This window comes from Syngnathus scovelli, chromosome 5 (assembly GCF_024217435.2).
Source record: "Syngnathus scovelli strain Florida chromosome 5, RoL_Ssco_1.2, whole genome shotgun sequence".
NCBI classification, from domain to species: Eukaryota; Metazoa; Chordata; class Actinopteri; order Syngnathiformes; family Syngnathidae; genus Syngnathus; species Syngnathus scovelli.
Genome location: NC_090851.1, coordinates 5,154,461 through 5,169,371, shown reverse-complemented (window position 1 = coordinate 5,169,371; position 14,911 = coordinate 5,154,461). Strand labels below are relative to the sequence as shown.

The following is a 14,911-nucleotide window of genomic DNA, read 5'->3' as shown; positions in this document are numbered from 1 at the left end:
GTCCTCATTAAGGATTGCTTATGCTAGGCTGATCATTCTTTGTTGTAGGGAGGGGGGGTGCCTGCCGGGACTTGAAAAGTCCTAAGGGAGAAAGTTTGCATGGTCATGTGAGAAGTATTTCCACCCTAAAAAATGTCCATCTTATTTCCATATCCCTGGGGATTGCTAAAGCGGGAGGACACGTCCAGAGAGATTTGCCGGATTTGCCCCGATGGTTTGTTTTTCTTTTGTATGTGTGAGAGAATGAGAGAGAGAGTGAAGCGAGGGACGACAAGAGATCAAGTGGGGAATATTGTTTCTCGATGTTTGTTTAATATAATGATATTGTTTGTGCAAATGAGCATGAATGAGTCCATTTTAAAGGTATTAATTTGTTTAATCTGAGTTTGTTTAATACGAGTCGGAAGCAGGTAGATGACAGTGAATACAAAATATCCTGCAGGTTCTCCTCACGGGATACATTTCTTATTATTGATTAGAATTTGGGGATTTTAATTCCCTTAAAATCCTTTTTCCATGTGTGTTTTTATATGTGGTTCTCCTCCATCTGCAGCTTTTACTGCCGTGTGCATGATGCCGCAAAGTAACGAACTTTGCCAACTTGGCTCGCAATGACTCGTAGCTTTGCAGCTTTGATAGCCTCGCTGGCTTCTTCTAGAATCTTTCAGCTGCTTCCCAAGTTTCCGTCGCAACTAAACATTTACATATTGAAGTGAGTGAGAACATATCGCCCTTCAAGGCCTCACCGTCTCCAAACAGCATGAGGATGGCCAGGTCCACCGCTCGTTTCCAACCCGAGTCTTTCTGAATGGCGATGCCGTAACCAGTGGAGGCAAATACTTTGCCACTGCCGATAGTGACAAGCTTGCAGCCCTCGTCCCGTCCCGCCATGTAGTTAAGCACTGCGGCGTCATAGATGAAGGCGTCCAATTTGCTGTCGAGCACAAGAATGAATTTCATTGATTGTGATTTCTTTTTAATTGGTTTTAGTAACCAAATATGGCAACTTTCAAATCCAGTCTCAAAAATTATGTTTATTGGAATCAACTGATGTTATGACATCACATTTTTTTGTATGGAACTGTGGCTTTGGAACTTAATTGGTAATTGCACGTGAAGATCACAAGATGGAGACATCAGTGAGCCTTCCTGACAGCTCATTGATGATCATTGTAACTTCAATTTGGGAGTGTGCTGTGTGTCAGTGCCCACCCACCCACACTGGCCACAACTTTCTTCATCGCTATGTCCTTCATCATATTTTCTTCTGATTGCATCATTAGAGAAACTCTTTTTTTTCTCTCCTCCCTTTCATCTCCATGTTCGTCCCTCCATTCATCCTCTCCTCTGAAGCAGCCCCCCCCCCTCCAGAACCCCTCCTCACCCGGTCTTGAGACTGTACAGGGCCTCGTCCACATTTTTCTGGTGGAAGCTGGTCATGTAGGTGTGCATGTCTCGGTAGTTGTTGCGGATGTTGCGCTCTGTGCTCCCGTTGGGCACGGTGCCAAAGCGGAACGGCGGCGAAAACTCGTTAGGCTTCTGGAACTGTTGTTGATGAAGTCGGGGAGGGTGGTGGGAGGGGGTGGCGGTTTCCGGAAAAGAAACCACAAAGAGAAAATGACAGAGGAGTGCTCGTTAGCATAGAAAAGGCACCGAGACGCATCAAATAGCCTTTAATGCACTGTTGAGCAGAGGACAGAACGATGCTTGGGGAAGCCTAAATTAGCTAAATGTTTGGAGTCGTGATAAGAGGTCTGACGTACATGGGAAAATCTCAAGGACCAACACGCCGTGCTCTAAAGTATTCCGCAGCTCATTAAATCGAATATACAAATTCCTAAAAAGCCTTGGAAAAGATCAATTTGAACATCTAATTTTAGAAGAGAGAATACGGCTTGATTCTCTGTGTTGTTGGAACAAAAGTTCAAACTTCTTAATTGGCAGGAAAAGAATGTGAAAAGAGACAAAGAACCGACATGGGAAGAGGATGTAAAGGAGAAAAACATAAAAAAAAGAGGACTATCAAGGTAAAATTTAGGATTTTATGCTTAAACTAATATATTAAAATATTCATTACCAACTTATATGTAAAGTGTTACAAAAATATAAAATAAAATATGAATGTTTCTCGAGTTTTGTCTAAATGGCGCTTGTTGACTTTTGCGTACACTTGTTTGACTGTAAAAAATAAAATGTTAGTTAAATCACAGTCTGTACAGTTAATTAAGTTGCATAATAGTTTGACTGAGGAAATTATATTTTTTCGACTTCTATGCCCAACATTCTTAAACAGATAGCAGTTCAGCTCTTAAGAGAAATCTTCCAATGAAATATAAAGCAATGACAAAAATAACAAACATAACCTCCTCCTCCAAGGAGGTCCTAAAATGTACTTGCAGCACATTTATATTCTGTTTCAGCACCCCTGGAAACGTGTATTCCCACCTTTTTGTCTGACAGGCCCGACACCTGGTCCACATACTCCTCCTGGATCATGAAGGCTGCCAGGTTGGCAGTGTAGGAAGCCAGGAAGATGACAGCGAAAAAGGCCCACACTGATACCATGATCTTACTGGTGGTACCTTTGGGATTTTGCACCGGCACAGAGTTGTTGAACACCAGACCCCAAAGCAGCCAGACGGCCTTTCCGATGGTGAAGGAGGGACCGCCGGGTTCTGGCAAGCAGGAGAAGGACATCAAATATGATGGAGGAAGAGGAGACAAAAGCAGAAGGAGCCACAACGCAAAAAGCAAACTCCATCCACAAAAATAAACATCTCTGACAGTGCCAACAGATCTGTACATTCAGATTTCGAAGGTACTTGTAAAAAAAAAAAAAAGTGGCTGTACGGTGACCAGCCATTCAAGAGACAACCTTAATTATTTAGACTGTTCTGCCCGTGTGTGTGTGTGTGCATGTGTGTGTGTGTAGGTAGGAAGGTACAGTAGATATGACAAGCTAGAGGAGTGTGAAAGAAAAAGGGGGCGGGGCTATACATGCTACAAATATTCCACATGTGCCCTGGAAGACAGCCTTACATAACCTCGTGGTTTTACCCAGGATGCACCTAAAAAGTATTTCACTCAGACAGGAGACATTAAGGAAAAACTGCATGAGGAAACGTTAGTCCAACTTAAATACACATTTCGCCCCCAAGAGCAAAAAAAAGGCTGTGAACAGCAATAAAACACTTTTACAAATGACAGATTTGATCTTGAGTGGCTGTTGTTGCACAAGGCCAATTCACTCCTGACAGTCCGGCTCTATAAAACCTACAGGAAAAGCTCCGAAATCGAATTTGCTGACTTTGATGGGAAAATTGATTGAAACTGGTCCGCTCCCGTTTGACACCCGGCAACCAGCGGCGCTACGTTCTACCACGCATTGTTCAAACCGATAAATATTTTCAACGATAATAGAAGCGCTTGAGAGCATTCCGCCTTTTTACAAACTGGGAGGAGAAGCTGGCGTAACGCTGGTGTAATACTTGAGAGCGGCACCATTAAGATGGTGCTGGAGTGGGAACTGAGGATCCTTTTGCTCAGGCTTAGACACTTGTCTGATTGTGTTTTTATTACCTCAATTGAGTGGCGATGGAAGTAAATGTGCCACGAGTAGAAACTCACAACTCTCCTTATGAGTGATAATAGAAAAATTGAAAATTCAAGGTAACTCAATGGAGCGCCAAATGAGTCGGCGGATGTGTGTGTGTGCGCGTGTGTGTGCAAACCACTCTCACCTCTGCCGTCTGCCAGGCAGCGATTGTAACCCACCGGGCTGAAGTACTCAAACACAAACACGGCGACGGCGGACACAATCAGCAGCATCACAAACATCATCACCCACACGTCAGCACTGAAGGGCTCTGCAACACAAAAGGGCCGTGTTAGGTTAGCCGTTGACTTCATGTTTATTCAACTCATGGGGACCCGCATGGCAACAGCTGCACAGTCCAATGCTATCCAACATTAGGGTGTATGTGTTTTGCAACCTTTGAGAAAATGAAAAAAATCTCACAGTACACCACCAAACAAAACTGTCACAAAAAGTAGACATGATCTGATCGTCAAAACCTAATATTTTGCATTTTGTGCACATTTTGTTATCAGCTGTAACAATATTTTTTTTATTAGACATGGCTTTGGCCTGAGCACAGAAAAGTGAGCGGGTGAGATTTTTCTCTTAATAACAAAGAGTAGGTCTACCCAAAATCTTTTGTGTCTCTCACCTAAGAAGGCAGAGGGTGACACGGTCCCGTTACTTCGGGAAACCATGACGCTAATTCCCGTCTCGATGAAGGGCACGGAGAAGTCGATGACCTCGGACCGCTCTTCGTTGATGGTGAGTGAGCCCACCGCCATGTGAGCGTTCTTAAGTACCACCTGGCACACACACACACAAATGGATGAAGAGATGGTCAGTGAATGTAGAAAAAAAAAAAACACAGGACAAAAAAAAATATTACTGTGTGTGTTCAGTGAGTGTGTTTATATTCAGGCTGACGTTCGACAGCATCAGGCCATGAATAAAAATGTAAAATAAACAGGAATTGTATACCCTGATTTATTTTTCTCTCTCAGATATTATTAGCTTTTCTGTGTTCCCTAAATTGAACTACTTGGGTCTTCCCATGAGCATATAGAACCTTATAGAAATAACACCATGTAAGGTAAGCAAAATTATATAATATTGTATCATATAAATGTCACCTGTACCTTGATAAATAAAATGGCACATCAGATTGATTCTAAATAGCGCCTCAAATTGTATGTAACTTAACACACAAGCAAAGTTTCCCATCTCCATCTCCAATTAGCAGCCCCCGTGTGCTCCGCCCGAGGTTGCGCGGAGCTGACGACTCGCGACCCCTCAGGTCAGGTGGAGGGGGAACATGTGCTTGATGATTTGAAATAGGCAGAAGCCTTTCAGGTTATTTAATTAAGCCTATTGAAATTGGAAATTTCTGCGGGGACAATGTCAATTTCTTCCCGGCTTTGGTATCAATAACAAACAAAATGGGAGTGAATGACGAGACAGAACGATAAAAACAAGACATTCCGAAAAAGGCAGCTTTAATTAAGACATCTGTATTGATGTGGCTTTTAATTAAAAAAAAACCTGAAAAATGTGTTGACTGAAGAAAGCCAACAAATTACAAAAACATTTTTCGCTACACGTGATCTATTAAAATTCCATATCATTTTGTGACATTCCCTTTCGCTTATTAACTTTTTTTCATGATATTTGCACTTGAGGTATTCAATTATGTTATTCATTATTTTACTTTTTTTTCCTCAGCAGATTATTAAAATGATTTCTTCATATCAAATCATCAAACTGCAGTGTTTCTTGTAATATGATAAATACAAATTTTGCAGGATAAAAATTTTCTGTCATACAATAACACATTATTAAAAAAAAAAGTCCTCACCTCTCCAACCATTCCGTTCCACGTCCCGTTCACCTTCTTGCCGTGTTTACCGTTAGTGACCAGGTAGAGGTCGTAGCTGAACTTGACCGCTTTGGCGATCTTCTTCAGGATGTCGATGCAAAAACCTTTGCAGCAACGCTTGATGTAGATTCCCGAATCGCCTGTTTGGTTGCTGACAGGTGAAAGGAAGAGGGAGAGGTCAATTTAAATATCAAAACAAGTCCAAATAGCAAGAGTTATATTCATTTAAATCACAGTACAGACAAAAATCACAAGCAAGAGAGCAATGCAAAGCGTCTTATGAATAGTTATGGTTAGTTATGTATGTTGTTTGAAGCAAATGTCAAACAAAGGGCACAGTATGTTTGGTTATCTTCTTCAAAGTTAAACGAGTGCAGCTCCATAAGTAGAAGGGCATGGGGTTGTGATTTCATATCATGCATGATGACTGAGGTTCTGTAATATATTCCATAAATTATGCAATAATGAGAAACCGAGAGGTGGGAGGTCTGTCTCACCAAGCCTGTGTATGTGGGTGAGTGAATGTTTAAATCCTCAATGTACACATTGTAGTATATGTAGGTCAGGGAAAATACAACTTAGTTCAGAAGATTACATCACACGGTTTTGTTTGCTTTTGCACTTTCATATCAGTTTGAGAAAAGCACACTACAAAAATGTCACTTCAAAAAAGACTGCGTATTAATTCCATCATTTCTTTTGGGGCGATCTAGACATGTTTTGACAATAGGCTTTAATTATTGATAAAGTAGCTTAGCATACTATTTTTATTGACTTGTGTTTTGATTAGAAATCCGGTAGTGTTAATTTTTTACAGTTCGGTTGTATTTAACTTTTAAATCTCTTTTCAAACATGTATTTATGTATCATTTTTGTAGCTGGAATATGCTTGAGTCTCTAAGTGCCGATTTATGAAATTCTTATATTCAATCACATTTTTAAGAGCAATCTTGAAGTGTGACAGAAAGCAACAAAAAAAAGTATTACAATGGGCTTTTGTTATTGATCACTTGAAAATATATTTGTCGTTCTACGGAACCTCCCTGAATCACACATTACAACCAAATGCAAATTCCTCTCACATGAGTTTGAGCTGTTTACGACAAGGCACGGTGTTCCTCATGCAGGTGCCGCTTAGAGGGTCCACGTCCTCCACGATGACAAAAGGCGCCTCCTCCAACGTGACGATGGACAGGTGGTCCTCGTGCTCCTCCGCCGCCGAGTAGAGCTCGAAACGTGGCCACACGTGGTACTTCATGGCCAGAGAGCCCTTCTCCCACTTGCCCACCTGCGTGTGACAACAAGGCCTGGTGACGGGCGGGATTTTTAGAAGCGAGAGCTTCATGACAAACACCGTATTTACCCTGTCCCACGTTCTGTCCTTGTCGAGAAGAATGATGACTAGTTTGGGGAAAATCTGGTGGCCCTCCTCGCTGAATGACAGGTTACGCCCTTCGAACGTCACATTCATGATGTACCTGACAATTAGATTGCGAACCCAAATGTCAGAACGTGTGCGTGGGATTCAAAACAAAGGATGGCGTTTATTTCGAACAAGGCGTAATCATCGGCTGCGTCGTTACACAGAACACACACGAGGGCGAGGTAGCGGGAAATATCGCCATCTAAATTCGACACCATGTTCACCTGCGAGCCAGTGATGTCATTCAATTTGAGATGTGGACATGATGGTGACTGATAAACTGTGAGAAAAAATAAATAATAATAAAAAATAATAATAAAAAATAAATTTGAGTATGTTCTGGACAAAACAATCCAATTTTTGTGTTTCTTCCATGTTGACTCTTGACCACATATTAAAAGCAGTGAGAGCTCAGTGAAGGTTAGTCACAATGCTGGTTAACAACAGTGATGGAGGGAGAAAAGAGAAATAGCTCAAGGACATGATTCCATTTAATGATTTCATCGAAAGAAAAAAAAACAGTCTGTAAAGCGACCGTCCCAACTTCTGATTGCTCTCACGCTGACAAGGCTGACGAGGCAGACGGAGCCAAGGGCAAAAGGTCAAAACTGAAAAAGAGGGCAAGCGCATAAACCTCCTGCGAGAACACATATCGGCAAACGTGTCTCAACAAGTGCGCGTCTCGTTCTTTTGCTCTCTTCCCCACCCTTATTCTTCCTCGTCGCAAACTGTGGGCCGCCGTCACCATGGAGACGTTCTGCCTCGGAACACAATCCGCCGGAGAAATAAAGATCTTGTCTGCATACAAGGAGTACTAAATGTATGAGGCCATCATCTTCAAGTGTGAAAAGACAAACACAAGACAATAAATCTATTAAGGAGAGATGAGCAAAGGGCCAAAGATTTAATCACAAGTACCTCCCACTGGAACACTGAGTGGCTCTGACTAAGACGTCTTTGGCTGTATTAATAACACACCTCTCTCTCTCTCACACGTGCACACATGGCCGAGTGGAGGTTTCACACTTTGTTGTGCCAACACATTTACTGGTTGCAGCTTAGTCTTGTGCACACATGATGGCATGAGTCTCCTTCAAGCACTTGTTGCCACCATCTTCAAGTGAACAATGTGCGACATGTGCATGGCAGAGGTGGCAAAAGTATTCACGCTGTACATGAGGGAAATTACAGAGGCTGCGTAAAATTTAAAAAAAATAAAATTAATACATAAAATAAAATAAAATAAAATAAAATAAAATAAAATAAAATAAAATAAATGAAATCAAAATTGGTAAAGGTACTGAGAATGCCCGAGACTGACATTCTGGTGCTTGATTTAGAATTGGACTCAATTAGCAATTATTAGAACAATTATTGCAAGTGATAGCAAAACCAAAAATAAAAAGATGTGGGAGAATTAATGTCTAAATACCATACTTTGCGTGGGAGATGCTTTGCACGCAGGCTTTACGCAAACTTGCTAAATGAGGCTCCTGGTATGCGTACAACCGCAACGCATGGGAAAGGGAGGGGAGGCCTCGTATACCTCGGCATAATGTCACGTAATGCGTTGCCATGGCAGCCACAACCATCAGCTGTGTTGCCATGGGAACAGTTATCTCAGCGGATGAGGGGCGTATTTGTTTTGTTTTTTTTAAACCGTATATAAACCCAAGCGTATACTTGCTATCTCGTGACTTGTCAGATCAATGCCTGCAATCCACCTCTGAGAGACGCCACAAATCACTCATCAATAAGATTCAAGGCTATTATTTAACCCGCGCTTTTACTGATGCATGCTGGGACTTTGAGAGCGGCACAGGCCGGCTTGCCGTATTTCTCATGTTTGTAGCCCATACTATCGACGAGGCTTTTATGAGCTGTTTGATCCCTTCTCATGTCGGTGTTCCCCTCTGACTTCACTGGAAATAGAAGAAAAGGGGGGGAAAAAAGGCACGTGGGATGAGCTACTAAGAGAATCTCACGCAGCTCAATCGCAGTCACGCTCTATGTTTGCGCGCGTTTCACCCACTAACTGTTCACTGCATGGCTGTGAGGGGAATAGAAGCTACCTTACAGCTTAAATATCTTCAGCATGGTGACTCATGTTGATTCCTGCCTTTTTATTGCAGACTGCTTCTAAAAAAAAAAAAATGCAACAGTCTGTTGCTGCAATGCAGGGACGTTAGTGTGTCATAATGTGTGTGTTTATACATAAATAAATAAAAAAAAAAATATATATATATATCCCAGTTTTCACATTCCTATCCAATATTTATTTCGCAATAAACTTTATCAAACTGGAAGAGAACCAATGTTAAAGATTTGTTTGACACTGAAGGTTCCTTGGCATAATAAATTGTCAAAAGAATCCATAAAAAAAAAAAAAAAAAAATTGATTAAAGCTGCAGCCAACACTTGAGTTGAAAGTGTAAAAACCTGCAGGTTGTAATACTTTAAACCAAAGAACATCAAATCAGCCAAGGCTAAAATTGAAAAAAATCAAATGAAAAGAACGCAAACATTTAATGATGTGCTGTATAAGTTGCTTAGCGATGGAAGGCACGACTTTAATAAGTGTCCGCTGGTGCAGTGTGTCGGTTGTGGGGCAGTGGGAGGCGCCCAGGTGAGCTGCAGACATCAAACAGCAACCTGTGCTGTGAACAGGAGGGGTGATGTAACACATCTCCTCACCAGGCTTGAACATGCCAATACACACCTTGCCCAGCATGCCAACATCAAATATTCATATCGTCTATTTTCAGTCATCCCATGAAATTCAAATTATTCCGCGTTTCTTTTAAAGTACAAAAACCTTCTACTAAATCCCTAAAAAGGCTCCACTAATTGCTGCTACTGGCAGCACCGTTTTTACACCCAAAGAATACTTAAACATGCTTTGAGAGATTTAACATTTGCAAAAGTAATGCGTGGTGTGAATTGTACCAACTGAGAAGTCGGAAATGTGTGAAAATTAGGAAAGATGACTGAAAACAGTTTCAAGTGATAAATACAACGTGACGCAGCAACTTGGCTGGATCTTACAGCACACTTTCTGCCCAAGGCGTCATTAGAAAAGTCCAGCCCAACTACTTGGTTTCAAAAACAGCTTGAGGATATTTATGGCAAATTAAACGTTTTGACCCCAATTACATATTCTTCCTCCTACGGACGACTTGTGCAAAGTGAAATCTTGGTAAACATTAAATGCAGAAGGGTATGGGGGGAAAAAAAAAACTAATCTAATTTTTTACTCAGTGTGCTTTTCCAATATCCCAGGTAAAATGGTAAATCATATTACGGCTGAACTTTTTGTGGGTGACTAAAAGATTTCCTCCGGGTACTCCCACATTTCAAATCGTGCATACTAGGTTCATTGATAACTCGAAATTGCAAAGCACCATTGATGTCTAATTCTCACCAACGGCACAACATTTATCCTACTTTAAAGTAACACCATGTAAAATTAAAATTAAATAAAAAGTTACCTCAATACATGAATACGTGATTTATTTTTGATAGCAACTGCAGCTTTCAGTCATTTGTTTGTCTTTTTTTTCGTCCAATCAGATTTCAGCTTTGATGCATTGCCGTGCAAATATTTGCCCGGCCCCTTCAGAATCCCGAGTACTGGCGTCCGTCCAATGCACACATTTCAGATTCACCCAAAAAGGTAATATCTCTATTTTTCCATTCTCTGGTTGGTTCAGTGATGTTTATTAGCCAGATTGGTTGATCTTAAAATGTACACCAAAGATTGCCATACAGGACAATGTATTGATTAAAACATTTTTTTTTTCAAAGCATATACAATTCAAGAGATATTGTAAATTTTGCATTAAGATGAATTGATCTGATGCAGCTTTTAAATTTAAGTTTTTATTCAATTAAATAAAACATTTTATTGAATTAAATTAAGGTTTTTATAGGCATTCATTGACACATCTTCACTTGTATGCCAGAAAAACATACATACTTAAAATAGTTAATATTAACGACATATTTTTCAGTAATGTCTGTTGTGGACTTTTTTTTTTAATAAGCAAAAAAAATCTTTAGCCTTTATAAACCAGTGCGGCTCTTACTCGACTCCCAAAATAATAATCCACTTTCAACCAATTGTGGGCCAAATCAATAAAACCAATGGAAGGTGCAATAACACACACGTGAATCCATCATTCATGCAATAAGTGAACAAATACCAGTAAAGGCCACATGAACAATTGATCTGTTACTTTTGTGGCATTAAAAACACCTCGTGAGGATTTATCCAGAGCTCAATGAGCACCACTGAAAAGCACACTAATGCTGTCACTTCACAATGTGTAGAAAGGCTGGTCAAAGTGACCTGTGAGGGCTCATTGATTCAACTTTTCAGTATCAAAGAGCATCATAAAGAGACATGCAAAATGGGAAAACACAACTAGAGAACCGAAAATGGAAAAAGGGAGCTTGACAGTGCGCAGCCGTTGATCAGATTGATCCTTTGACCTACTTGCATGTAAGAAAAGACTCGGAATAAATCACCGGGGCTCTAGATGCCCAAAAGCGCAATGCTTTGGCTTGCTGACTCACTAATAAAGAGAAAAAGCCACTTTGATTGTGACCGTTGAGGAATGCAATAACGCTGACGTGCTGCAGTCGCCGCGGGAGGAAATACTTTAAGAGGTGACATAAGCGGAGACTAGCATGAGAGAGGTAGTGCACGCCTCTCATGGCCTGCAGTGAAGATGGTCTTCTTAGCTTTAAGCTCACAGCCAGTTTTGCAAACGCAGACAGTGGGGCAAAAAGCGGCCAAGCTGTCTAGTATTCTAAATATGCAATAAAAATGCTGCAGTTTAAATCATTTATTACAAAAGCATTTGAATAGACAAACTGGTCAAAATTGTGCAGGGCTGTGTTATATGGAGAATGAAGTTGTCTGGGAATTTGTCTATTTTTTCAAATCCGTGATATTTGATTTGATTTATTTCATTCTTTTTATTTTATTATTTTATTTCTTTCAATATGACTCACCAATCAAGCTAACTGAAGTCTCAAGTCGTATAAAATTTACCAGAGAGCAGATATGGACCAAGGTTACACAACATATCATATTTGTGAGAAATGAAATTTGAGTAAGAAATGAGGCAGCAATGACCAAACGCTCAAATTTGTGACAGAATATTAATCACCACTTTTACATCACATCTGAATACGAACGTGTCAGCAGCCACGTCCACACGGACACGCACAGCATCAACTAATTATAATAACACGTCTTCACATCTCATCCAAAAACAACTTCATCATGCTCTCGGGCCTGAGACAACAAGTGGCCGCCGCAAATCTCTCTTCTTTTATTTCAACATCATTATTACACTATGTGTGCCCCATAAGGTCAAGCAAGCCCCCTAAACTGATTTGAGTGCATGACTCACAGGGGCCTCCCGTCTCCGTCCATCACCGCTGACAGGATGGCATGTTAATACGCTCTGCATGCAGCCAGCCCACTGTGGCCTGTGGCTATCCTCCGCATCGTGCACGGACATATGGCCTTATTATTGCTTTTGTCTCTCAGGGAGTATGCGCGTCTGTGTGTTTGTGTGTGTGTGAGCGTTTGTGTAGCACAACCCTTGACAGACCACTTTTATTGCATGCGCAATTCGGCTGGTACACAAAAAATGCTAGCATGAGCTTTTTAAAAGGGAAGTCAACCAAGATTCAAACTCGCCTCACGAAGCTTCACGTCCACACAAGCCACACTGGTAGCTTGATGTGATGTAGACTGATTGGAAAATCTTTAATCTGTGTGTGGGGGAAGTTTTGGTGCTGCTATGCTCGCCCTGAGGTCAACACCAGGATCAAAATTCTATACCTCCGCTCAGTCGAGTTGACTGAATGCTTGCCTGAAAAATCACATCTTTCGTTTTCTTACACACACATACATACTAACGCACGGATGGATGATTAAGCGCTCATCCCAAGTCGCTTAATGCCCTTTGGGGATTGAAATATTCATGTTTATGGTGTTCTTGTTATCTCAGTAGTGCTGTGACAGCGTGTACCAAAGCTCGTCTTATTACGAAAAAAAACCATGACTACATTTTACAATAATACATCAAGCTCAACGTGTATGCCCCTAGCCCCCCGATCTTTTCAATTTTCCATAATCAGTTGCCAAACTACAGTGGCAGGATGGGAAATGAGGAAATGTAGGATGAAAGATGGCGGTTTTAAAAGGCTCACACATAATTCTCCAAATGTGTTTGTATGAATCTTCATGGCAAATGTGCTTGTCCCGCAGTGGAAAGGTGAGAACAGTGTTAACATTGCCCATGAATTTAAACTGGAATGAATTATTGAACAGCAGCGCTCCTGCTTTTCTGTAACGTGCCAAAAGGCAAAACAAGGATGTTCACGTGAGGAGAACAAAGAATGCTTTTTGTTTCTCGTATGTGCAGTGAAAAGGTTTTATTATCCTGCTTAACACGCTTTCTTTGGGTGTGGTGCCCGTGTGTGTGCATCTGATGTCTTGGTGAAGCACACGCGTGTTGTTGCTGCACCGCATCGATTGTTAACTCTGCTCCAGGCAATGAAAGTCCGACTATGATTTATTTCTGCTGTACTTGGATTCCAATTCTTATGATTTTACCTGTTATTGATCAGCCTGCTCTAAGCATGACAACATGATTTGATCTCTTTAGAAATTCATAAAATACTAAAAACATCAACTTCCCACAAATCACTAGATTGTCACTTTATGACAAGCAAAGAAAATTCTTGCCCACCTGAGTATTTCCTTGGAGTGGCCAGTGTTGATGTTCTTCTTGTCAAGGGTCCCGAAGCAGCTGGATTTTATGAGGGTGTGAGGCCCCCGATCCAGTATCATGGTGGACGTCGCCGTGGCAATGACGGCGACTGCATCACGCACCCGGGCTTCGATGTTGTAATCCCACTCGTCGTATGTCACCGATATCAGCCCTGCGTGGGGGACATGATATGATGGAAGAGGTAGTGGTAGGAATGGGTCCATGGGTGTCAAACTCTGGCCTGCGGGCCCAATTTGGCCCACTGTGTAATTATATTTGGCCGGTGAAGACAAATTGTGCACCGACTTTATGTGTCAATATAAAATTGCTAATTGTCTTCAGTTTTAAAAAACAGTTCTTAATAGTCTCTGATTTCAAAACTAGTTATTCATCAGTTTGATGTGTCTATACTGTATATAATATAGATACATTTCATACATTTATTTGGGTTGACAGTTATAATGGCCCTCCGAAGGAAACTATGACAATGATGCGGCCTGCGACAAAAATGAGTTTGACATCCTTGATGTATAAGGATAATAACCTTAAAATTTCAGTTTGATGTAAAACAAATGCACAGAAAGTGAGAGTGTACATATGATTGGAAAAATGCAGCAGGTCGATTTTTAAGAGGAGTAGACATCCAAATAATTTAGCTAGCCCCTGGAAATTTGAGTGCCAGTCTCAGAAGAGGTGTAATGACAGGAAATTAATGAAAAACTGTGTACAGCACTCTCAAAGCTTTAATAGGATGTATTCATATGCTAATATGTATGGATATGTTTTTTTCTTTCCTCAAGAGGAGCACATGAATGAAATACTTTGTGAGAGTGTGGTTCAGCCCTCAGCTCATTTTGTTATGCTTGGCTATCCAAGCGTGAGGAAGCACTGATGTCTGCATGCATTTCTCTCACCCATAAACTAGAACATTTTAGGGGTTATGGTGCTTTGGCTGGTTTGCATTTTATTTCCAAATTCGGTGGAATGGAGCCAGCTTGACTTCACTGCTGTCAACGGCTGCTGCTTGTCCAGTCTGTGTTTTACTAATCTATGAAATTATAAAATGTGTCTGTGTGGATTTCTCAAACGACCCGCCCCCAAAAATTCCCTCTAGGACCATAACACTGCGCTAAACAGAACGCAGTCCCAGCAATGGTCGCAGCTACGTAACTTGGTTTAGTTAAATCCCGGCTGACCTTCCTGATTTTGTCAGCGAAAACATTTGAGGCATGTAAGGACTTTGC

The 14,911-nt window shown here is 41.1% G+C and overlaps 1 protein-coding gene and 1 long non-coding RNA gene across 7 annotated transcripts in view; one reads left to right on the top strand and one right to left on the bottom strand.

Moving 5' to 3' along the window:
* The window catches only part of grin2bb (glutamate receptor, ionotropic, N-methyl D-aspartate 2B, genome duplicate b), a 58,068-nt gene that overhangs the window by 11,118 nt on the left and 32,039 nt on the right, over positions 1-14,911 (bottom strand). For all 6 annotated transcript variants that reach the window (XM_068650621.1, XM_049721042.1, XM_049721045.1 and 3 more), the window contains exons 6-14: positions 13,647-13,839; positions 6,817-6,931; positions 6,536-6,741; positions 5,433-5,604; positions 4,230-4,383; positions 3,741-3,866; positions 2,446-2,675; positions 1,385-1,545; positions 747-934 (exon numbers count right to left, since the gene is read on the bottom strand). In XM_068650621.1, the coding sequence (XP_068506722.1) occupies positions 747-934; positions 1,385-1,545; positions 2,446-2,675; positions 3,741-3,866; positions 4,230-4,383; positions 5,433-5,604; positions 6,536-6,741; positions 6,817-6,931; positions 13,647-13,839 (1,545 nt within the window). The remainder of the gene's footprint in view (positions 1-746; positions 935-1,384; positions 1,546-2,445; positions 2,676-3,740; positions 3,867-4,229; positions 4,384-5,432; positions 5,605-6,535; positions 6,742-6,816; positions 6,932-13,646; positions 13,840-14,911) is intronic.
* LOC125969240 (uncharacterized) lies at positions 134-2,792 on the top strand. Its single transcript, XR_007481507.2, has 2 exons — positions 134-214; positions 2,461-2,792. It is a non-coding gene; the product is annotated as an uncharacterized lncRNA (long non-coding RNA).